Genomic DNA, 26,487 nt, shown 5'->3' with positions numbered 1-26,487 from the left:
TCCTCCAAGCTCACATGTATGTGCAAGGCTTAAATTAACTCTGCATATGCCCCATAAGCTCTAGTTTGATGTCCACATGTTCTTCCTCACCAAGCCAAGTCTTGTATGCAATTTGTGCATTCCATGAGACTACATATCAAATTGGAAGTCAATCAAAGACTTGATATGTGTTTGCAATCAAATCACATTTTGTGTACATATAAAAGAAGATGTTGCTCACAGAATTAACTCCTAACCCATGTGTGATTGTTTCAACATGTAATTTGGTCTATATGACCATTGTCAGTGCATCCCATCTATTTCAAAAGTCCTCTTTGTTATTATGAAATGCAATTTTTTACACTATTCCAAAGCTCCCACAATACTAGTCACTTCCAGGGTGCAACATATCAAGTTCCCACATCTAGCATACATATCACAATGTTGGCTCCAAATCTTGATCAAGGGGACCATCGAAACTACAACCACAAACATCATATAGTATAGATCAACATCTTTGTCAAATGCATCAAGATTAGTAATAAATGTTCCACATGCTATGAACACATCTGTACACCCCATTCATACATGATGTTCATGATAGCACTTCCCATAGTTAGCATAACTAGTGGTAGTAGGTAAAGGACTTGACATTGTTCTACAAGAGAACTGCATCTACTCTACTATCTGCAATTGTTCCATTCCATAGCAAATGTGATTTGAAACCCCTTTTGACTATTACAAAAAAGTAATCTTCTAGTCTATTTCAAAGCTACCACACTACATATCACTTTCAAGTTGCAACATTTTAAGTGCCCGCACATATTATGATATATCCATGTGTGCCTTTCTCTACTTTCATGTTGCAGTATGTTCTTAAGATGGCTATAAACGTCAAATTGGTTAGCTTCCTGCCTTCCTTTGACATTTTCTCAAAACAATTCCACTACAGAAAGAGAGTCATCAAGAACAAGAGCACATTTCAATCCATCATCCAAATCACAAGCATACATCGGACCATATGCTCTTGCAACTCAATGCTTCAAAAAGAGAGCAATAAGTATCCCACACATATATTTCAACCTCAATCGACAAAAAATACAAATTCAGTGAGCCAAAGACGGAGGTATGTTACATGAAGCCTTGCCTGTCCAAGGACATTGAAATCATCCAAGAAGATCCTCATGAAATCTTATATAAATGCAAACCTTTTGAGCCAAAATGACAAGCATAACATGTGGATAACTGCACCATCCTTATATATAGAGCCTCCAATATGAACCCGACCGAATAACTTGCTCATTTCTTGGCGTCCTCCAAGCTCATGCGTACCTACAAGGCTTGAATTAACTCCACATATGTTGCACAATTTACTTTGTTTCTTGTTAAAGCAGCTTGCCACAACAGTTATTACTGAGTTAGAATTGAGAAGAAATGAAACCAAAGAAAGAGAGAAGATTGCTCGCATTAGAGAATTGAAAAGAATCTAGCTAGATTCTTGTCCAATGTTAACTTTTGTGGATTTGATAGCTCATGCTCACTCAGCTTAGTGCACATGCAAGAAGAACACAAGAGTCAAATAGAGAGACATAAGCAAATATACAAAGAGCGAGAAATAATAGCTTTGTTGATAGCGAAGCTACTTGTTTGTCTTCGCCACATAAGTGAAAGCTCTCCATCTCTGATATGAAACTAAAAGCTTCTTACCTATCTCAAAAGAGAAACCAACATGCAGCTTTCATTCAAACATGCACCCACCGAAAAGGGGAAAAGATAGAATCGCCTAATAAAAGAATGAAAAATAGAAATAACAAGCATCCCATTGAAAAAAAGGAAAATATAGAATCACCTATTGAAAGAAAGTAAAGAAGAAATAAACATATATTGTAACTCAAGTTAATTAGAGGTATACTCAAATTAAATGTGGGCAATTTTTTTGGAACATGCACCACTTTGCCACCCCACCATCATAATAGCATATGCCCTAAAAGGCAATGCTAACAAAATCAAAGTACTTTAATAATAGTAAGGGTAATGCTCATGCACACTTCTGCACCTTCTTGTTTAATTTGCAAAACTCTTACCTATACTCGGGCGAGTGTGAAATGAAGGGTTTTGCGGCCCATAAATGATTGGCAAGGCAGGCCCATGAGGTGTGCTTCACTGTCTTGGAGACATGGCAACCCCATCCTTAGGACAATTGTAGATCTTTCTCGTGCAATGGCTCCTCCAGGTCGTAATTCTATCTTACTCAGACTGTATATCATTCTCTTTCCAGAGCATAGTGTTTTATGCCTCGGCTTGGGGACGCTGCAGGCTTCATGGACGTGAAATTTTATGTTGTTTGTCAGTAGTGAGGGTGAAAGAGTATAGATTGTATGTGATGCGATAGTTGTTCTTGATCCGCAGCATCATCAAAGTCTCTGTCCCTGGTTTAGAAAGGGAGGATGTGTTGTAAAGTTTGAAGCCGGAAGCTTTGAGTATTCTCTATCAATGATAATGTACTTTTCTGGTCATGATCATGTTTCATGATTTTGCTGCTTTGGTATCTCCTGACCATTTTTTGCATGTAAAGTTCTCGGCAGCTCCCAATATAAGTGGAGATCATACTCTTCTTTTTATTTGTCCAAGCAGTTTTTTGGAACATAATGATGCCGCAACGTGAAGTATTGTATTGTGGAGTTTGTTTTTCAAGTTACATGCATGCTTGAAACATGACTCTCATCCCCTGCACACTCATGCGATAGAAAGCGTGGAGTAAAGAAGAGAGAAGGCTCGGTGAATCCCAGAACCTTGTTATATGTTGAGAATATAAACACTTGTCAGATGTTGATGACTAGAAGAGCTTTGCTCCTTGTATTCGTACATTATGGGCACCACAACACTAGAAACTATTTCACAAGTAGATTGAGCAGGTAATGGTCATCTTAGAAAACGCTAATTGTCATAATGTTGTTGATGTCACCAGCAAGGCTTTACCCGCGGGCTGCCTTGATCAACTTCTTTGTACATTAACATGCATCCTTTCAGCTTCTTTTGGGCGCTCATTTCCATGATGCTATTTGGATAATGCTGAGAAGGGATGTTGAGATCTGTTTTCAACTTCGTTTGAGTTCTGCCCGTTTTTAATAGCCCTGCTTTTGGTGCAGTAAGCCACATACAATGGTGTTCAATTTACAATGTATAAATATATCACATGGTTGTAGCTTATTTATCTCATGCTTATTGTTGATGATATCTTGAGGTATAGTTGGGCCTATTTGTCAAGTCTCAAAGTTGAGACAATTGAGAAGTTTGAGTAAATGGCATTGTTGGAGGGACAAACTTCCAATGGTGTTTCTATAGGGAGATATTGACATGCTCTTGCCACTCTCTCATGGATATTCGAACCAGGCCACATATGCATGCCGGAAATCAGCTAAACCAGCTGCAAAAGACATGTTGAAAAACCAGCCCTATATCCCATTAAATAATGATTTACCGATGCAAGATGCCAAAGATCAAGATATGGCTCAAACTAGGGAAGCAAAACAAATTCCTAGATGGCTGCTGAAAACTCTTCATGTTAGTAAACATGCTGGCACCTTTGCCCCTTGTACAAGGGCTTTGATAGCAAGGAATGACAGGTATCCTTACCATTAAAACCGGATGCTAATTATGAAAATGACACAAGGGATCTATGCGACTTCACTATTGATGAGTGTGTCGTTAGTATAAGATGGGTGCAAACTCGAAAGATAAGATCATGGTAGTGTTAGCAAAAGAAAGAGAAGAAGTGAAAGAAAGAGTAGCTGGATAAAGAGATAAAGACAAGGATGAGAAGCCCAAGAATCATCCCAACTGCCCTAATTGGGAAGAACCACTCACCTGGAGGAAGAGTGCTGAAAGAAATATCTTGAGCTTTGGCCCAAGGTAAAGGATGGAGTGATGGATTCCAAAGCTACACCCACTATGATGATAAAATGTGTGCTTATTCATTCCTAAGAAGGGTGATTATGCTGCTTTGGCTTCTTCATCTTTTGAGAAGCCTTGGCTTGCAAATAGTGGGGTGTTGAGTCATATCGCCTAGAGACATGATTGGATATAGGGTTCACATGATAGAGGGTGTTCAGTCATCATTAATGACAATTCATTTGTGCCTTAAAAGGTGTGGGCACTCTTTCTTTTCTACTAGACCTTTAGGGTCTCCCATCGACAAACGAAGTCTTCTATGAACTTGATTTGGGCTTGAATTTTTTATTTGTTCATGGTCTCATTTGACTTGGTACTCATGGTATCTTCAGTATCTTCACAGAGGAAGAGGGTTAGGGTCGAACTGGATACATCTTTAGGAGATACCTTTTGGGTTGGATTTTAGGATGGGGGGCTTTATCAGGTCACTGTTGCAGTAGCCCATTCTTCATCAAAGTTGGGGCTATTGTGGCATGCTCACTATGGTCTCTTCAATTTTGACTCTCTTTGATAGGCTAGCTTCAAATGCTTGGTAAAAGGATAGTTTTTCTTCTTGGTTTCCATAAGTTTGCCCTAGCTGTCCTTGGGGCAAGCAACATTGGGAAAGTTTTTTCAAGCAAGCTTCTTGCCTGGCTACTACCCCCTTAGAGCTTGTCTAGATGGATCTATATGGCCTAAAGCACCGAGTCCTTGGACAAGGGGAAGCATTTGTTGATACTTTTTGTGGATGACCTTTTGACACATGTTTGAATTTGTTTTCTTAAGCTCAAACCAAAGGCTTTTTCTACCTTTTGTGAGTGAAAGGCTTTGGTGGAGAATCAATCCATCTACATGGTTCATGCGTTCCCATTGATCTTGGCGGCAAATTTACCTTCTCTGAATTTGACTAGCTTTTGTAGTTAGCATGGCATTTATATGGAGTGTGCCAATATAGGTATAATATTTGAGAATGATGTTGCGGAGTGTCATAATTGGACCATGTTGGATGGCTAAGCATAAAGGGCTACCTTATACCATTTGCGCTAAGAGTGTTGCCATTGTGGTCCATATTTGCAATCAAAATATAAAGTAATTCTAGTTCATCTAGCTCTTAGCATGGTGACCATTTTGCAAATAGTGAAGGATTTGACACAGGCATGCAATGGAAAAGAGTATAGGCTATGTGGGATCCTTAAGGTGTAAGGGCAATGTCAAGAATCGCGTGGTGGAGGGACTTGCTTGAGCTGCTATGCCAAACACACACTGTATACACAAGAGGAAGCTCACTCAAGAACACAAGAAGAGAGATGGAGGCCAAAACATTTTCTTGCTGATTTTTTCTTCTTCTTCCACACACTATACAATGTACACAAAGTATAGATAAAATACAACATAAAGGAAAGTGGTCTACTAAGTCAAACAGTGCATAACGGATTACACGAATTGATTGGCGCTATATCTTTGCCAGCTGTAGGTAGGTGTAACAAACTAAATATAATAAGTGATAAGTCTGTGGCCATGTGAGTATCATAATGACCATCAACGTGCTAACTGTAGACGTGCGGACCCATCTAGCCAGGCGGTCCATCATCAATGTCCGCACGTGTTGAGCTTGCCATCTCAACAAGCAAGGCAAAAGGTACTTGGAAAATGTGCAATTTTTAAAGGAACCTAGAAAATGTGCACATTTCAATGTTTAATGATTTTTGAAATGTTTCACCCAATAAGCAACTCACTCAAGTTATAAAGTAGGCCTGAAGCTTAAGTTTGGTCCAATGAGTTGTTGGAATTGGCCAATTCTATGGTTAGTACCCAATGTTTTAGTTATTTAGTTTGTAGTGTGAACACAACTAAAGTAATAAGTTGTGTCACTACATTTAGAGTAAGTACTAGAGCACTACATTTAGAGTAAGTACTAGAGTCAGTTCACTCTAGTTGAGTTAGGGGTTAGGTCCACTTGAGGCCTAAGTTGTACTTTCATTCCATCACTTTCAGTTCAGCAAGTACACTCTGCGTTTTCAGCTCATACATTGTCTACTGTTCACTCTCTCATTTCTCCCTCCTCCATAGTTGGCTATTTTCAACATTTGGTATCAGAGCATTTGATCCTTCACCGCCATCGGTTCTGATTCAACTGCCAGTCCTAGTTTATGAGGTGGAGGAACTTTGCCAAGTTCGTCGTTGTGCCGGCCGCCATATTGCTGTTCCAATCAGCCGCCAATATTGCTGGCTCTTGGTGTCATCAGCATGCTTCTTGAGGAGGCAGAAATACCCTTAAATTTGGGGCTTTTGCTCGATTGGAGCTCTTGTACATGCTGTAATTGCTGATTTTCTGCATGATAATCAGCTTCCAAACAAATAGCACACGGAAGAAGACCATTAAATACATCCAAAAAATTAGATGTGGTTGGCATTTTAAATTCAGCTTGCATATGTGCCGAAATTTCGAAGACTATAATATCTCTACTCACAAAAACCTTGAGTGTGGAAGAGTTATACAATCGATATCCTTTGCTTTCCATGCTACACCGAACAAGAAAGCATTTTATTGCCTTGTTCTCAAGCTTTCCACAAAGCTCTTTGGATACATGTGCATATGCAATACATTGGATATAGCAAAGTAATCCATGCTAGGCTTCTTGCCATATTGTGTCTCATATAGTGTAATTTCTTCAATTTTTTTGTAGGAGCACGGTTCGAAACATGATTTCCACACATAAGGCCTTCTAGCAAAAATCTATGAGGCATCTCTTTGCTCTTCAACATGCATTTGATCATTTACATAAGAGTGTGGTCTTATGTTCCACTACTCCATTCCATTGAGGAGTCATCGTGATTGTAGATTGATGTGCAAATTGCAATGCCATTGTTCAACAAATAAACATCAAAGGCTTTAGACATGTACTCTCTTCCTCTATCTCATAGTTACTAAGAAACTCATTTCTTAAGATTAGGAAACTTGTTTCATACATAGGCGTGTCATAAACATATGAAGTACCTATTTTAAACCTTCACAAATGCCACATCCTAAAGTAATCATCGTTTATTATGGATTTACTTAACACGCTAACATGGATATTGGCATTGATTGCCAAAGTTTTATTTTGAGTTGTTATTCATGATGATTGCATATATCGATGGCTTCTTTTATAGCTAATGTTGATGTTGGGGATGGATAGTGGACCATGATGCATGCAAATATTGATGCTATGTTGAATGTTCATTTGCATTGTATAGAATAATGAATAATGTCAATTTGTGTTCTCTTTGTTACATGAGCCACAATATATGTATATAGAACTTTCATACTTTTTTATACCTTGAATGAAACCCGTTTCTAACATTTTATGAAACTTGTATGAAACCTATGAAACCCATTTCATACCTCCCGTTTTAGAAACCCTTGGCAAATATGCTTTATTTGTACAAAGAGTTTGCACTTTCAATTAGTTTTAGTTTCCAATTTGGCAACTAAGTGTTTGAAATGCATAAACACATCTGATTTGGCCTTCAATTAGTTTTAGTTTTCAATTTGGCAACCAAGTGTTTGAAATGCATAAACACATTTGATTTGGCCTTCAAGCCATATACCCAAATGTACCTAGAGTAATCATCAATAAATGTGACAAATTGAAGATGATTTCCAAGAGCACGGGTTCACATGGGATCACATACATCACATGATCATCCAAAAGACATAGACCTTTGTACAAAGTGCCAGAAAGCACCATCATTGAAAGCAAGTTCTTTGTAATCCTTGGCACATACAAAACTTCTAAAAGTCCAAAATCTTTGCCATCTGTTGGCTGTAACTAGTAAAATAGTGTTTTTTTGTATCTGCTGGCATGAGACAAGCAATTGATCTGCAATCTGCTGAAGAGAGTCCATCTAATCTACGAGTCCTGAAAGGGCCAAGTGTGTCCAATTGGCTGTCTGTAATTATGCTGTCCAAGAGTGACAATTTTGAGGGCCTAGATAAGGGGCGGCTTTATAGGTATTTTCTTCATATTCAAAAGTTTGAATGACATTAAGGACAGAGGATGAAGCTTGTTCAATAAGCTTCTTGCAATGCTGGCAAACTCCATGTACCACTTGATCATGGGAGCAAGGCTGAGTATGAAATTTGAGAAGGTTTGTTCTTTGTGAGGGGGAAACCTTGAGTTGTGGCTGTACCATGGCCTTTGGGTGTTCTGAAGGAAGATTTGACTGTTTTTGTGGGAGCAATAGTGTTTTTCCCTTTATATTCTGGACTTTGATAATCTTAGGAGGAAGTAATTCCTTTTTCCTAATGGAACTAATATCAAGCTGCCATTATGTAGGTAGCTCTATTTCTGACTAGTTTACACAGTCAGGTAAGAACCTTTGTGTGACCTCATCAGATTTCATGATGATGGTCTGGCCTTTATCTGTTGAAGAATTAACTCCTTCAATTACCCTTGGTATAGCTAAGGACATACAACGAAATACCATTCGATACTGGATAGCCAAATGTGCAGAGGATGCTTTCATTTGCAACCCTATAGTTCTAATATGTAGCATAAGAAAATTTGAGAGATAAGGATCATCTAACGCTATAACATAATTAGATCGGAGCTAAAAAAATATTGGGCCATTTGAGAGAGGTGAGACCGCAGCTCCTACAATCATATCTTGTAATTCTAAGTGGCGAGTGTCTAAGATTGCTGCCATGCAGGATGCATTTAATCCTTTCCGAAACAGTGGGATAATGCCTATAGCAATATAGCCTAGGTGTAGGTAGGGGTATTCTTTTTTATTTTGTTGCTTTTGGATTTTGGGATAAACTAAAGACAACAGATTAACATGCTGAACTTCTGAGAGAAAGTCCCTGATAGTTAAAATACCTTGGCCTTCTATAAACATGGTAGATGCCTTGAACTTGAAAATTCCGTTTTCTCCATAAATTTGAGACGCACCAATCTCTGACAAGATCCACTTCGAACTTGGTTGAGCTTCAACAATGATGGTAGAGTTACCAAGCGACTTGTACCGCTCTGAGAGATGCTTGAATGCAAAGGAGAAAGCATTCCCGACTTGCTTGGAAGCCATCGAAGGTTTTATTGGACGTAAGAGGATGGAAGTGCTTGAAACGGCAACACGGCAATGCAAAGCCTCAATGCCTCACAATGAGCTATGCCTCGTAATGTCACTTACTACCTCACTTTACTCAAGTGAAGGAATAAAACTCAGCTTTGATACCAACTCACCAGAGTACACAGCAAAAGTAACACAAACAGATGAAAGCACAGTATAGATGAGCGATGCAGGGTAAAGCCAGTATGCAGTGATGGAGATAAAGAGTCAAGGCGAAAACTGAGAAGACTTGGTGTTGCTTGAAACTTGCTCTCTGGATATGTATTCCTTGTTGTGTTCTTTTTGAGGGGAAAACCTTGAGTTGTGGCTGTACCACAGCCTTTGGGTGTTCTGCCTTTGGGTGTTCTGGAGGAAGATTTGGTATCAGAGCTAAGTTTTATTCCTTTACTTGAGTGAAGTGAGGTAGTAAGTGACATTACAAGGATCAGCTCATTGTGAGGCATTGAGGCTTTGTGTTGCCGTGTTGCCGTTTCGAGCACTTCCATCCTCTTATGTCCAGTAAAACCTTCGATGGCTTCCAAGCAAGTCGGGAATGCTTTCTCCTTTGCATTCAAGCATCTCTCAGAGCGGTACAAGTCGTTGGGTAACTCTACCATCATTGTTGAAGCTCAACCAAGTTCGAAGTGGATCTTGTCAGAGATTGGTGCGTCTCAAATTTATGGAGAAAACGGAATTTTCAAGTTCAAGGCATCTACCATGTTTATAGAAGACCAAGGTATTTTAACTATCAGGGACTCTCTCTCAGAAGTTCAGCATGTTAATCTGTTGTCTTTAGTTTATCCCAAAATCCAAAAGCAACAAAATAAAAAAGAATACCCCTACCTACACCTAGGCTATATTGCTATAGGCATTATCCCACTGTTTCGGAAAGGATTAAATGCATCCTGCATGGCAGCAATCTTAGACACTCGCCACTTAGAATTACAAGATATGATTGTAGGAGCTGCGGTCTCACCTCTATCAAATGGCCCAATATTTTTTGAGCTCCGATCTAATTATGTTATAGCATTAGATGATCCTTATCTCTCAAATTTTCTTATGCTACGTATTAGAACTATAGGGTTGCAAATGAAAGCATCCTCTGCACATTTGGCTATCCAGTATCGAATGGTATTTCGTTGTATGTCCTTAGCTATACCAAGGGTAATTGAAGGAGTTAATTCTTCAACAGATAAAGGCCAGACCATCATCATGAAATCTGATGAGGTCACACAAAGGTTCTTACCTGACTGCGTAAACTGGTCAAAAATAGAGCTACCTACAGAATGGCAGCTTGATATTAGTTCCATTAGGAAAAAGGAATTACTTCCTCTTAAGATTATCAAAGTCCAGAATGTAAAGGGAAAAACACAATTGCTCCCACAAAAACAGTTAAATCTTCCTTCAGAACACCCAAAGGCCGTGGTACAACCACAACTCAAGGTTTCCCCCTCACAAAGAACAAACCTTCTCAAATTTCATACTCAGCCTTGCTTCCATGATCAAGTGGTACATGTAGTTTGCCAGCATTGTGCAAGAAGCTTATTGAACAAGCTTCATCCTCTGTCCTTAATGTCATTCAGACTTTTGAATATGAAGAAAATACCTATAAAGCCGCCCCTTATCTACGCCCTCAAAATCTGCCCCTTGCCATTACCTTGTCTCCCCTAATGGGGTTGGTTGACTGAGGGGTGGAAGTCTGTGACTTGGGTTTTGGTGTTGCGCCTCTTGCCTTTGAGTGACGCTCGTCGTCAAAATGGATAGCCTCCCACCTTGAGGCAACGTGCGTGAAGGTAGAAAGAAAGAAAGATATATTAACGTCTACATAAGGCCAATGTGGCCTATGAGACAAAATCCAGAGTATATTCATGTCTAATGTCATCTCATCAGTAAGGTAAAGATAACATTACAAATAAGTGGGTGGCCTATGAAACAATACTGAAAATACCTATATGATGGGACTATACTAGGGTTGAACCATGTGTAGTGTTATTCCATCAATAGAAAAGAAAAGGAAAGGAAAGGAGAACCAGATCTGATAGAACCATGTACAAAAGTGTGGTGGGGACTATGGGTTGTAGATGATCTCAAGATGTACACATGATCTCAGCTATGATGCGGTCCCTAGCTGCTTCAATGATATGCCTGGTGGTGAGTCTACAGTGTCTCGTGATAATGGCTCTAATCCGACTGTGGTGTGGCCTCCTCAGACGTGGTCCTGGTAGACAGGGTCGTCGTGCTCGACGAAGGGAAGTGGCTCTATCCAATGTGACACCACGGTGTGGCTTGTAAGGTGTCTGACGGGGTGGCTCCGTCTCTGCTAGGTTGGTAGTGTCAGTAGGGTTGGCTCTGTAGAAGAAGTCTGTCATTGCTCTTTGTGTGTGTCCCTTTGGGTGAGCTGGCCTCCTGTCTCGTAGTAGTGTAGTTCGGTGCCTCTCGAGCTCTAGGAGAAAAAGACCCAGGCATCTCTGGTCCTCGTACTCCATGACGCGACAAAGGGGTCCAAATCCATCACGGAAGAAGCAGTGGTACCGTCCTCGTATGTCATAGTATAATGTGCATCTACATATGTAGTGCTCCTCCGTCTCAGGCTCTCGACCACAGAGCTGGCAAGTCCTATCCTCTGCTAGCGTATTTGTCCATCTGCCTGTCTCCATCTGAAGTCTATGTGAGGATGTGCGAATCTGTCCAATAGCAACCCATACGCTATGGGAGAGATGAGTGTCCATATATGCTGGCCGAATAGTGAAACCATCATCAGAGACACACAAGAAATGACTCCTGTAGAACTCCATCCTTGATCCTAGAGGGAGTGGTGGATGGATCCATGTCCTTGCTGTCTCAATCCTCAAGATATCAGCTCTGATCACCTGGTTCAACTCTGATCGGCTTAGAGAAAAAGTAGGGCAGTCAAGGCTATAATCCAAAGGTGGAAGACAGTCAATATCCAAACCATGTAGGCTCATCCAAATAGTCATCTGTGAAAACCAACAGTTCTTCTCGCCTCCAGCTCTGCTAGTTGTCTAGATGATGTTAGTGCCAATCTAGAGTATCTATGGCGTGGAAGTTCCCATAGTCTATGCCAAAAGGTCACTGCCCTGAAAAGTGCCTCCTCCGTGACTATAGGTGTTGCCCCTAGCTCTGCTCTGACAATGGGATGTGGAGTGGAGGGCTTACTCCTAATCATGTGTGCTATCATCATGATCAATGGCCTTTCCACGCTATCCCAACCTATCAGAGTGCAGTGTTGCGGAAGCGTGGGAACAAGACTGAGAGAGAGAGAACGCAGAGAGAAGAGAGAGAGAGGAAGAGACAGTGGAAGATGAAGATCTGCTGTATAAAGTGTGTTGTATACAAAGATATGTAGATATGTACACGGGCGCAGTGCGCAGGACTGCATGTCTCCACCTCGACGATGCAACCTGCTGTTCACCTCGAAGTCCGCTGCAGTCTGCACGATCTCCAGCCTGAAATTTGCAATCAGAAGTGAGAGAAGCAGTGCTGGACATCGGCTATAAATAGCTAGGAAATATGCGCCCAGAATAGACAGGTCGGCTGCATTAAATGCAGCCGACTGGTGCAGTACAGTCAGACTGCCATGTGACAGTCCGACTGGTCAGTCCGACCAGTCCGACTGTGGCTAGGATCTGACAGACATCGCTAACACCCCCTCTCAGAGCCTGGACGGGGCAGAAGCCTGAGGGATCTGGCATGTCTCCGAAGTAGAGCCAGGGGAAGCGCCTTCGTAAACAAATCTGCAAGATTGTTCTCCGTCTTGCAGTACTCCACAGCGATGGTCTCATCCAGAAGCTTCTCTCTGATGAAGTGGTACTGGATCTCTATGTGCTTCGTCCGGGCATGGAAAACAGGATTCCGTGCCAAGGCAATGCAACTCTCATTGTCGCATTGTAGCAAAGTAGGACGAGTTTGGGGGCAGCCAAGCTCCTCCAACAATCTCCGAAGCCACACAGCCTCACATGTGGTGGAAGACGCGGCCCGATACTCCGCCTCCGTAGACGAAAGGGCTACCGTGGGCTGCTTCTTGCTACTCCATGCACCCAAGGTAAAACAATAACCTGTAGTAGACCGCCTGTGGTCCACATCACCAGCCCAATCCGAGTTGCTCCAACCTGCAAGTACAAGATTTGAACCACCTGTGCCTGCTGGATAATGAATCCCTCAGTCATATGTCCCCCTCAAATACCGAAGAATCCTCTGGACAGCCTGCCAATGCACCGTCTGAGGTTCACTCATGAACCCCGCCAAGAGACCAACAACAAAACAAAGATCAACACAAGTGTTGAGGAGCCAAATCAATGATCCAATCAACTGACGATAGTGGGAAGCATCCGCCAAGGGAGAAGCTGAATGTGAAGTGGCCTTCCAGTTCGGATCCATAGGAGTAGAAATGGTCCGACAATCCTCCATCTCAAAAGAAACCAAGAGCTCCTGTACATATCTCTGCTGAGAGATGAAAATCCCCCTCTGAGACTGATAAATCTCATGGCCCAAGAAGAAGTGGAGTAGACCCAAATCCGTCATCTCGAACGTCTGATGTAAAGCTGCCTTCGTCTCTTTGACCTTCTGTGCATGATCACCTGTGACAATCAAATTGTCAACATACAACACAAAAAGCACACAACCAGCCTCGGAAGTGTGTACATAAAGTTGCGGGCAGCCTTGGAACGCCGATATCCCAACTGTGACTGAAGGAACGAATCAATCTTCTCGTTCCATGCACGGGGAGCCTGCTTGAGGCCATACAAGGCCTTCTTCAACCTGTAGACTTTCCCATTTGAAGATCCAAAGCCAGGAGGCTGCTCGACATAGATCTCCTCCTTCAAATCACCATTGAGGAAGGCTGACTTCACATCCAATTGGTAGACAGGCCATCTCCTATGGCCAGCCAAGGCAAGAACAGCTCGAATAGTCGCCATACGAGCAGTGGGGGCAAAAGTATCATGACAATCAATCCCTGGGTGCTGTGCAAAACCTTTAGCAACAAGGCGAGCCTTGTGCTTGTCCAAAGAACCATCGCTAAGGTACTTGGTCTTGAAGACCCATTTGACGCCAATCACCTTCTTATTCGGGGGGTGAGGCACGAGATACCAAGTGCCATTCCTCGCAATAGCCTCGCTTCCATAGCTTTCTTCCATGGTGCGAACTGTAAAGCCTCCTTTACGGAGGTGGGCTCTCGATCCTGCATAACACGGGTCATCAAACAATAGTTAGAGCAAACAAGCTCTGTAGAATGTGCCTGGTGCCTCCGTGACCGCCGCGGACCATCTTGTGGTCCCCACTCCTCAGGGACCCCCTCGATCCCTGAATCTCGGAGTGTGTCACGGGCCCAACGAGGAGGAGGCTAGACCTCTTCTCGTCGCTCTCCATCAGCTGAAGACTCTGGGATATTCACTGGTGGTAACTCCTCGGGGGTGACCGGTGGAACAGTAGACCCTGTATCGGAAACAGAATCGGAATCGAAAGGCGCGGGCTCCAAAGGAAGTGTCTCGGAAGCCCAACTCTCCCCTGGATCTCCAAGAACGGGATGCTTCTCACCAGCTGCTATGGCCGGAATCTCCACAAACTGCACATCTCGACTGGTGTACACATCACGCTTGACGGGATTATACAAACGATAGCCTTGGGTCTGAGAGTTGTAGCCAACAAACACCTGTCTTCGGGAAGCTGCTTCAAATTTATCACAATGAGCCTTGGGAATGTAAACATAAGCATCACACCCAAAAACCCTAAAATAAGAAACATCGGGCTTAGTCCCAAAGTAAGCCTCAAAAGGTGTCATCCCATCAACGGCCGAAGTGGGGGATCAATTAAGGATGTGGACTGCAGTAGCCACAGCCTCGGCCCACAGAAACTGAGGTGTCTGTCGGTGCTCCATCATGGTGCGCGTCATCTCGATCACACTTCGGTTCTTCCGTTCAAGAATGCCATTTTCTTGAGGAGTGTTGGTGTTAGCAAACTCCTGGTGAATACCTTTGTTTGCACAAAAACAAGCAAACTCATTAGAAACAGATTCACCACCCTTGTCGGATCGTAAGGTCTTCAATCGCCGGCCTGATCGGTTCTCCTCAAAGAGAAGCCAATCCTTGAAGTGGGAGAAAGCCTTCGACTTCAACGCCAAGAAATAGACCCAAGTCATCCTGCTGTAGTCATCTATGATCAACATGAAGTATGAGCTCCCTTTCAAGGACTCGTTCCTCATAGGGCCACAAAGATCCGTAGATACAAGCTCCATCGGGGAAGTAGACCGCCGCGAAGCTTTGTTGGGAATCGCATCCCTATGCTGTTTCCCACGAATGCAGGAGACGCATGGCTGTTGGCTCACCAATATGTCCTGCAACCCTCGAACAAGCTGTCCACGTGACGCCCTCTGAAGATAATCATAGTTGAGGTGACCAAACCAAGCATGGCATAGCTCGGACTGTGTCTGCGAGACCCACGATCAAGGACTTGCACTGAATCACTGTCAAACTCCACCAAAAGTCCAAGTGAACAAATTTTATGAACCGAAAGTAGATGATACTCTAAACCTGGCACATGCAAGACCTCTGAGATATAGGTACCACCATGTCCATGTGGAATAAGCTGCATCTCACCCCGTTCTGCAATAGACACCGAAGAGCTATAAATGCAGCTGATGAGGGTGCAGCCACCGCTCCAGAATCCTTCGTGTCCTTGTTGGTGTCCTTGTCTTTGTCAGGGCAATCCTTCTTCCAATGGCCGGTCTTACCACAAATATGGCATGTGGATTCTTTGTCCTTGTCCTTCTTTGATTTGTTGTCCTCCTTCTTCTTCTTTTGGTCCTTCCCCTTCTTCTGAGAGGCTTGACCTGTCAAGGCTTCCTACTTGGAAGCATGCTGTCCCTTCAGTTGTTCCTCTTGGTCCAAGACCATAGGAACCAACTCTTCCCATCGAAGAGTAGAGTCACGCCCCGAGGCAATAAGAGCGGAGTAAAAAGCACCGAATCGTGGCGGCAACTGGGACAAGAGTGTGATTGCCATGTCTTCGGAGGAAATCGGCTTCCCTGCATTCTGAACCTGCATCTGAAGCTGTCTAAGCTTGTTGATGTGCTCCTGCAACGAAGAAGACTTGTTCACGGACAAGGTCCGCATCTACACCTCCAAAGAAACCCGCTTCATAAGGGTCATCCGGTTATACATCTGGTCAAGCTCCAGCCATATTTCCTGAGCCACCGTCAAGTGCTCGATGTGGGCTATCATGGCTGCAGTACAAGACAGAAAAAGAAAAGAATGAATCCGGGCATTCAGTTTGTCCCAATGAGACTGTGCCTTGGCCAACTCCGCACGAGCATCGGAAGAGAGTTTGGACTCATCTCTTACCAAGGGCCGGTCGATCTCCTCCTGTACAAGCTCCGCCAAATCGTAGGACTCAAGGATGGCCAATATCATCACGCGCTAGATGCGGTAATTGTCGCCATCGAGCTTTTGATCTGCGGGAAGAGCGGGTAAGACAGGCACCTTCCGGTCCATGATCGTCTGGAACTCCAAGTCAATCTCTGTAGACATCTTCACCTGTAATGCCTTCACAAACGCAAAAGCAGCCCCCTCTAACTGTGAAAACGCAGCCTGCTAGGGCTCTTTCGTCCGCGTCCTGAACATTCTTCACCCACCGGAGGCGATGAAAAAGCAAAACCTGCACTTGAAAACTGAAAACTCAGCCTTCCTCCTCTTCAAACAGCAGTAAATCCACCAACTGGACTCCTTTCCCGTGCACCCACGCTTGCTTCAGCCTTGTTCCGATGCGCAGCCCTCCCGCTCACCCTCGAACGCTGGAAATGCAGCCTTGTGTCGCGATGGAATCTCCTCTTCAAGTTGGTTCTTCACTCAGTCAGCCCTTCTTCACTGCTCTGATACCATGTCAGAGTGCAGCGATGCGGAAGTGTGGGACCAAGACTGAGAAAGAGAGAACGCAGAGAGAAGAGAGAGAGAGGAAGAGACAGTGGAAGATGAAGATCTGCTGTATAAAGTGTGCTGTATACAAAGATATGCAGATATGTACACGGGCGCAGTGCGCGGGACTGCGTGTCTCCACCTCGACGATGCAACCTGCTGTTCACCTCGAAGTCCGCTGCAGTCTGCACGATCTCCAGTCTGAAATCTGCAATCAGAAGTGAGAGAAGCAGTGCTGGACATCGGCTATAAATAGCCAGGAAATATGCGCCCAAAATAGACAAGTCGGCTGCATTAAATGCAGCCGACTGGTGTAGTACAGTCGGACTGCCACGTGGCAGTCCGACCAGTCCGACTGCGGCTAGGATTTGATAGACATCGCTAACACAATCATCATAATAATCCCTCTCTATTCCAATCTGATCAGTGAGTGGGCTAAGACGCCTGTGGTACAAGTTGCAACCCCATACCTTTGCTCCATATAGTAATGTAGGTGTGACTAGGGTGTCAAACCACCAGAGTTTGGTGTGGGGCTCCTGGAACTGTATGTGAGCACATTGACTTCGAATGCCCCTAGTGCTGCATATCCACGTGCCAGACGTGCCTCTAATGCCCCTCTCAACGAAAAACGTGGGCCAGAGAAGGTGACTCCCAAATAGACATATTCCCTCACATGCTCTAGTATGTCTTCCCCAAATGTGAACTGGTATATAGATCTAGTCACCCATGCTGCTGAAGTATTGAAAACCATGGTTTTAGTCTTTCCAAGGTTCACTGTGATGTCTTTATCTCTACAGAAGATGTGCAAAGCATCTAGATGGCACTGCAATCCCTCTGGTGAATCTGAAATGAGAACAATATCATCTGCATAAAGTAATATCGGTATCAGCACCCCTGCCAGGCTGGCTCCAGCTCCTCCTCCTCGGTCTATGTAATCAGACACTTCATCTATGTATAGACCAAACAATGTGGGTGAAAGTGGGCATCCTTGTTTCACTCCTATGGTACTGTCAATCCTCTCTGATAGCACCCCAGGTGCTCGTACATGACCTGTCACTGCCTCATATAATTCATAGACACCCCATCGTATACCCTCTGGTACTCCAATGTCCTGCAATCTCTACATGATGCGTGTACGAGGCACTGTATCAAAAGCTTTGCGAAAGTCTACAAAGCAACAATAAATCCTCTTGTCTCGGGTTCGACCCTCCTCAATAATGGCTCTAAGTGTGAGAATATGGTCCAGCGTGGTATATCCTCGTCTGAAACCTACCTGTCCTCGTCTGAAACTTACCTGTCCAGCATGGCAGAGGAAAGAATCAACGAAGTCTATGTATGTACAAAGCTGAAATACACATATACTATCCAATCCCCATTATCTGGTGGCAATGAGTAAACCACTTTGTCAGAAGACCCTTTGTGAGAAGGTTTGCAGGGTTATCATCGGTATGTATCTTGACAAGCTCAATGCTCTTGTTGTCAAGTATATCCCTAATAAAATGATACTTCACCTGTATGTGCTTTGTCTTTGCATGAAAGACAGGATTCCGTGCTAGCATGATAGCACTGTGACTATCACATGGGAGGATAAGAACCTCTGTAATGCCAAGCTCTCTCACTAGATGTGAAAGCCATAAAGCCTCCTTGTATGCCTTAGTGGTAGCCACATACTCTGCCTCTGTAGTAGACAATGCAACACACTTCTGTAGCTTGGATATCCAAGAGACTGCTCCCCCTGTGAACGTGAACACATATCCTGAAGTAGACTTCTTGTAGTTAGGATGACCAGCATAGTCTGCATCCGTGAAGCCAACAACAGATAACTTATGCTTTTCAAAGTAGATGCACAAGTCCTTTGTGCTCTTAAGGTATCTCGTGATACCCTTCACTGCTTGCCAATGCTTTTTGCTAGGATATGCCATGTACTTGCTAACCACTCCCACTGCAAATGCAATGTTAGAGCGTGTAGCAACCATAGCATACATCAGGCTACTACCAATAGCTGAAGCATAAGGAATCTTGGCCATCTTAGCCTTTATCATGAGGACGTGAAAATTTGATGCTTTGCTTATGTTTAATTGACATTTGATTAAAGGATTAATCAAATGTGCAATTAAAAGATGCACATGTGTTGCACATGTGAGGTGCAAGCTACTTTTTCATAGTTGAAGGCCGAAGGACCTTGTGAAAAAGATGGGTGTCAAAGGCAAAAGTTGTAACAAGTTACACTTGTTAGATTCTAGGTGAATTTTGGTGTCAGTTTATTGGCCATTAAGTGTCAGTGGTAACACTAGGGACTAGGCATTAATTAATGGATTAATGCTTGTCCAAGGGTCACTTAATGCATGGGACCACTTTGGGTTGCGAATGGCCCAGCCAATTAATTTTTGGATGGGCAAGGTCAATTTTTTGGGCATAGATTAAGAGCTGAATTAATTTTCAGAATTAATTAATTCTAAAAATTAATTAAATGGCTGGAAATTGCTGAAAATGGATTAAGAAAGTTGCCACTTGGCAAAACTTTCCCATGCAAGTGGAGGAAAGGCTAAATAGGGCTGAAGGGAGAGGGAAATCTCGTTTTTTCATTTTGGGGCTGTTGGAAAGAGGTGTTGGACTGTTGCTATCAGCTTTTGGGGCCAATTCCCAGCCATTGGAGACCATTTTGGTGATGGAGATTGCATATTCTTGACCTTGGGAAGCTGGCAATTGCTGCTGATGCACTTTCTCCTGAAGATCACAGTCTGTGATGCTCCTATTGTTGTTGGTGCATCTGTTTGGGGCTGGTACAGCAGGGCAGCTGCTGATTTTGATCAGTTCTTCGTGACAAATCTCAGAATTTTCTCTCTCTACAGCATTCTCTCATCTTCTTCAGTCTATTCTCAGCAATTCTCAGCCATTCGGAGGAGATCTCAGCCATTTTTGGTGGGTTGATCTGTAATTTCTGCAGTGAACCCTAATTTATAGCAGAAATTAGGGTTTAGCAATCACCTTGGGATCCGTGCCAGAGATTAAAGGCTCAAGGGACTGAAATCAGCAGCTGATAATTGAGGATTATCAAGGGATTTTAGGAGCCAGCCCATCCCAAATTGATTTGAGGTAGAGCAGCATTTGGCCAGCCAAGTGTCAAATTGGAGAAGAAGTCCTGGGTGAATCAAGGGGCAAATGACCCAAAAGGCTTGCTAGTCATTTATGATAGCAAGAGCAATTGGTTAGCAGGAGGAGATTGAAGAATCTCAAGTTGTACTCCTTCCAATTGAATGAAAGCTAAAGAAATACCGCAAGGGGCGTCAGTTTTGGGGCCAACAGGGAGTCTAGTGTCCAAGAATGTTATGGTAAAGTGTGTATTTCATTTTATGTGCATTTATTTATTGCTGTAATTAACTCTTAAATCAGGTTATCACCACCCATTCCAAGAAGGAAGGCTGGTTGCAGCCTTTCCATCATCAGATGTAGGGCTGTCATTTGCACTAAGTTTCACATATGGAGGCAATGGTACACCAATGGCTTCTCCCCCTCCATATTGAAACGCTGCAATAGTAACATACTCTTGCTGTGACAAATAGAGAAGACCCTGCGATTTGTCCTTGAGTATACGCATGCCAAGAATATGATTGACCTCACTAAGTTCCTTCATATCTAAGCTATTGTGTAGGCTTTGTTTCAAGGAGTTCAAAGCATGAATATCCTTGCCTGCAATCAGCATGCCATCCACATACAAAACCAAGAGAATAAGATTGCCATCTGCTGCCTTCTTGGTGTATGAGCAGTGATCAACTTGAGATCTATGGAATCCCAAAGATTGCATAAATGTATTAAATTTATGATACCGTTCTCGCGGTGCTTGTTTCAGCCCTTACAAACTCTTGTTAAGCTTACATACCATGCGCTCTTTCCCCTTTGCAACAAAACCCTCAGGCTGTTGCATATAGATCTCTTCATGTAGATCACCATGTAAGAAAACTGCTTTTACATCCATCTGTATGAGTTCCATATCTTTAGATGCAACCAAGCCCAAAATGGTTCGCAAAGTAGTCATTTTGACTACAGGAGAAAAAATTTCATCAAAATTGATTCCATGTTCCTGCTTGTACCCTTTAGCAACTAGTCATGCTTTGTACCTTGGCAAAGAACTAGAAGTGACTTTCATTTTGTAAACCCATTTGCATGGTAGCAATTTTTGCCCTCTAGGCAAATGCACCAAATCCCAAGTGCCATTTTTCATGAGAGATTCCATCTTTGTCAACATAGCCTTATGCCATTTTTTGTTGGCTTTTTTATCCATTGCTTCCTTGAAGCATGACAACTCATTGCAATCTGTCAACATGACATAATCAGCTATATAATTGACACCAGGAACAAACCTATTTGGCTGTCTTTGCATTCTGGTCGATCTACAGACCCAACGATCAAGATTTGCTGGCTGTTCAGCTTGTAAATCTGCATTAACAGCTTGCTATTCTGCAGGTTCAGCATGTTGTACAGTCGGTTCTGGTTGTTCCAAAGGCATCTGTTCTTGCTGAAATTGTGGTACATCATGGGCAATATCTTACTGATTCCTTTATTTCCAACCTTGACTAGTCTTTGTCTTCCTTAGCAAAAGTCATTATTGTTTTCGGATTAGGGCTTTTATCTCTTCCCACTCCATGGCCTTACCCATCTAGGGGAAATGGGTTGTCTTTACAAAGTAGGCCGTCTTTGTTGAAGATGCTTGTCATGGGGATGTGAATTTTTGACGCTTTGCCTAGCATTTGATTAAGTCATTAATCAAATGTGCAAATGTGAGATGCATATGTGTTGTGCAAGATAGTTAATTCACAATGATGGGCCAAGGACCTTGAGATATCAATTTGTCAAAGGCAAGAGTTGTAATAAGTTATCCTTGACAAGTGGTACTTGGTACTTGGTGTCAGATTTTGGCCTAGAAGATTTTATTAGCCATTAATATTAGTGGTGACACTAAGAATCAGGTATTAATCAATCAATTAATGCTAGTTCAGTGGATGACAAATTGGCCTAGCCACTTTAGTTGTTTGTTGGTACAGTTCATTTTTTGAGCAATAATTAATAAGTAAATTAATTTAATTGTGCTGAAAATTTTTGAAAATTCCATTTAGAAGGTTGTCACTTTGCAAAACTTGCCCATGCAAGTGAGGGAAAGGCTATTAGAGGTTGGTGGAGGCTCCTTTCAGCATGGCAAAGGTTAGAAGAGAACGAAAGAGAGCTGCTATTGCAATTTTCAGGCCATTGGTAATGATCAGCCCAGCTATTGGAGGCTATTAAAGAGCTACCTCGAGCTGATCAATAGGCCATTGGAGGTAGGTGACAGCCCTTGTAGGCTGTTTACATGTAGGTGATAGCAATTTTGGGGTCCATTGTCCATAGGGGTAGGCGACTACATGTGGGGCTCTTATTGATGGTGGGCTGTAGGCAATCAGCCATTAACAGCAGGGCAACATTAAATTTCAATCAATTTTGGTGATCAAACTCTAAAATTTCTCTCTCTAGCTTCCTCTTTGTACTCTTAGCCAATTCAAAGCTCTCCTCAAGAGATCCTAGCCAAATTCAGTCCTAGGAGGTGCAATTGAAAAATTTCTATTGCTGAACCCTAATTGACAGCAAAAATTAGGGTTTACCAGCCACCCTAGGAAGAGTGCTCAGAAATTGGGGCCTAGTACTTGAAATTCAGCAGCTGAAATTTGGAAATTTCAAAGAATTTCAAGAGGCCAGAGGCAACATTAAGTCTAGGGTAGAAACCATCATCCAAGGAGGAGATTGAAGGCCAATCCTAAACAAATCAAAGGGAAAATTAGATTGAAAGCTTGTTGGTTGCTATGAACAGCAAGATGTATTGAAGATTGAAGGAGATCATGCTGCATCTCAGTGTACTTTGATCTTTAGCAATATACGTTAAGGAAATATTGCAAGGGGCGTCAATTTTGGGGCCAATAGGGCGTCCATCGTCCAAGATTAAGTTGTAACATTTGCATTTTCAGTTTATGTGAGTTTTATGCTTGTTGTAATTAGTGCTTAATTAGGTTATTTACCACCCTATATGAGAAGAAAGATTGTTTTCAAGGCTACCTCAAGAGTCGTGCTTTGGGCATAGGTCTTCAGAAACATGATCATTATAAACTCCTTCTTCCTTCTTTTGTGTAACATTTTTCTTGGCATCTCCCCATGCCACACCCATTAGGCTTCCACCCATCCTAGAGGTTTCTGTCCATCCCCCACCATCCCATTTGGTGCTTTCCTCGGACTCTCTATTTGGTGATGTGCTTGTGGATTTCATGGTCCTTCTATCAAATTCAAAGGAGAATTTTTAAGATTGTGAGGAGCTTCTTTAGGGAGGCACACTATCTTATGGCTTTTATCTCATGCAATGGTTTCTTTTTCTTCTCTCCCAGCACCCTTTGTTGAAAAACCATTTCTTCAGTTCATTACGTTCAGTTAGGGTTTTTCACTGACAGTCCCAAAAAGGGTTGGCGCTCTCATTTCTGGGCACTTTATCAGTGGGCGCCCACATCTAGACTATGCATGCCTATTTATAGGCTACCTCTTTACACATTCTATACATACTCACTGTTCATTCTTCATCTCTCTTCTTTTGTCATCAGATACCTCTCCACTGCCCCCACACCCCTTGTAGGAGGACATCGAGGTTTGTGGTTGGTGGCTTCTTCCTCACCATCTCCATCACCTTGCTTGCGTTTTGGAGTCCATCTGCTGGCGTCATCCATACACCTTGGCGACAGCTCACACCTTGACAACCATCGCTATTAGCTGGCGTTAGTTTTCCTTCATCATTTGGGCACTCCTTGCTTGTGTTTCACCTTCTGGAGGCCTTCTCCCACTCAGGCGTCAGTTGGCGTCTTCCCCAATAGGCTCTACACCTTGCGGTTTGGGCCTCCAGCCATCTGGCATCAGTCATCCTCAGCTAGCATCATCTTCTCCAGGCTTTGCATAATGCGTTTGATCATCCTAGTGGCTTTTGCTTTGACTGGCGACCTCCTCTACAGTTGGTGTCATCATCTGAGCTATTGGAGTCTGTGTTTGGCATCCTGGCCCTCACTTCCATCATTTGGCATCTGCTTTTTGTAGCGGAGACTCTCCTCTTGGCATCAAGGACTGCACTCTAATCCCTTGATAGCTGGTGATCACTCTCCTCCACTTAGATGGCATCAGAGGACTGCGCTTCGCTCCTTGGATAGCTGTCCTTCACCTTTAACATACATCTTTGATATCCCTACTGTCGAAGGACTGTTTTTTGCTCCCTTCATTGTGCAGATTCCCTACAAGGTTGCCGCCTGATTCAGACAGGACAGTGCAGTTATCTTCTGAGCTTTGGCTCCACTGTATCAACTTTTCTCATTATAGCATGATTCAGTGCATCATCATTGTGTTCTTTTGAGTTTCTTTTCTTTCTTAGTGTTTGCCGTACACACTCTGTGTTTCACCCCGCAAACCCTACTGTCTCTTTGATATGTCGTTTTTCTCGACATTAGAGAAGGCAAAGATAGGTTGCAGGTTTGGTATCTTTTTCAAACTACCTCCCTATCTTCCGCTGTTGGCACTCCGATGCTATGACGTCTCCACAAGTAGATGGACATACCACTAGGTACTCCTATTGTGGCATCACTGGACACACCACCTCTACTTGCCGCCTTCGACCTTTGCTCCCCACTTCTCCGGAGTATATGCGTCTTTCACTTGACACTTGCCACCTCTCCTTTTTGGGCCATAGAGATTGTTTTGCATCGGCTAGCAGAGTACTATGCTCAAGGCAATAAGACACATCCGATGTGCACTAAGTCCTTTCGAGGACCTGGAGGATCGATTGGTGCTACGACCTCCTGGAGATCGTTGCAATACTAATGACAGCCTTCTCCCACATATTTTCAGGTATAGTGGCTTTGACGACCTACGGATTTGCAGTCCGCTCCATCGGAGGTAGTGATTGCTTGATACCGTCTCCTCGTCAGTCCGCTCCTTCGAGAGATAGTGGTCGCTCGACTCCGTCTTTTTCGGCTACCCAGTCTGCTTTAGTGAGAGACAACGATTGTTGCCCACCTCTTGCTCATTCTGAGCCCCAGCCTTTCCCACCCTTGACTACTTAGGTTCGAGAGGCTACCTTTGGGAGCTTTTCGGCACCCCAGATATCTTCATTGGCACGACCGGCGGCACTTCCTTTGTCATCAGGCATTTTGGAGTCCGTGATCCATGAGTTTTTGGATTGCCTATCTACTTCGGGGGGGATTCAGAGGGGGATGTTATTTCTTTGCCCTCAGAGGGGCATCTATTTCTTCGACTTCAATGGGGGCCCCTTTACCTCCAGCCTCGGCGGGGGAACCTACTCCACATGACGTTTCTCACCCATCCGCTACTTTCTTGGGGTGGCTGTCTTCGAGCAGTCATCTCTTCTATTGATACCTAGGATCTTCAGGTACCACCTAGATCGGGACCTCGGAGGTTCAGGTGATGAGGCCTTTGTATTCCTTCCAGCATGGATGCACGGAGCTAGTGGCTTCTCTCCCAAGGTTGAGTTTCGAGTTCTCCAGTTCATTCAGTCTATTGTTCTTTACTGCTAGATATTCTTGAGTTCATCACCTTCAGTTAGGGTTTTGCACTGACAGCCCCAAAAAGGGCTGGCGCCCTCATTTCTGGGCACTTTATTAGTGGGCGCCCACATCAGTGGGGTGCCACCCTAGATTGTGCATGCCTATTCATAGGTCACCTCTTTACACATTCTATACACACTCACTGTTTATTCTTCATCTCTCTCCTCTCATCGGACACCTCTCCACTGCCCCCACACCCCTTGCAGGAGGACATCGAGGTTCTTGGTTGGTGGCTTCTTCCTCACCATCTCCATCACCCTGCTTGCATTTTGGAGTCCATTTGCTGGCGTCATCTATACACCTTGGCGACAGCTCACACACCCCGGCGACCATCCCTATCAGCTTCAGTTTTCCTTCATCATCTAGGCACTCCTTGCTTGCATTTCAGCTTCTAGAGGCCTTCTCCCAGTTAGGCGTCACTTCTCCACAGTTGGCGTCTTCCCCAACAGGCCCTACACCTTGCGTTTTGGGCCTCCAGCCATCTGGCGTTGGTCATCCTCAGCTGGCGTCATCTTTTCCAAGCTCTGCACAGTGTGTTTGATCATCTTGGTGGCTTTTGCTCTGATTGGCGACCTCCTCTACAGTTGACGTCATCATCTAAGCTGCTGGAGTCTACGTTTGGCATCGTGGCCCTCACTTCCATCATCTGGCATCTGCGTTTTGCAACCGAGACTCTCCTCTTGGCATCAGAGGACTGTGCTTTGCTCCCTCGATAGTTGGTGATCACTCTCCTCCACTCAGACGGCATCAGAGGACTGCGCTTCACTCCCTGGACAATTGTCCTTCACCTTCAGCATACATCTTTGATATCCCTACTGCCAGAGGACTGCGTTTTGCTCCCTTCATTGTGCAGATTCCCTACAAGGTTGCCACCTGATTCAGACAGGACAGTGCAATTTTCTTCTGAGCTTCGGCTCCACTCTATCAGCTTTTCTCATTATAGC

At 43.6% G+C, this 26,487-nt stretch overlaps 1 protein-coding gene and 1 pseudogene across 2 annotated transcripts in view; one reads left to right on the top strand and one right to left on the bottom strand.

The window, feature by feature from the left end:
• Positions 1-2,030: 2,030 nt before the first annotated feature.
• The window catches only part of LOC148039493 (Translin family protein), a 100,497-nt gene continuing 76,040 nt past the window's right edge, over positions 2,031-26,487 (top strand). Inside the window, exon 1 of one of the 2 annotated variants that reach the window (XM_087691210.1) lies at positions 2,031-2,212. In XM_087691210.1, the coding sequence (XP_087547336.1) occupies positions 2,128-2,212 (85 nt within the window). In that variant the 5' untranslated portion in view covers positions 2,031-2,127. The remainder of the gene's footprint in view (positions 2,213-26,487) is intronic. The other variant, XM_087691199.1, reaches the window with a different exon arrangement.
• Positions 10,041-17,691, bottom strand: LOC148039494 (uncharacterized; annotated as a pseudogene).

Source organism: Lygodium microphyllum, chromosome 2 (assembly GCF_053477565.2).
Source record: "Lygodium microphyllum isolate KBCC chromosome 2, Lygodium_microphyllum_v1.1.10, whole genome shotgun sequence".
Taxonomy (NCBI): Eukaryota; Viridiplantae; Streptophyta; class Polypodiopsida; order Schizaeales; family Lygodiaceae; genus Lygodium; species Lygodium microphyllum.
This window is presented reverse-complemented; position numbering and strand designations above follow the sequence as displayed.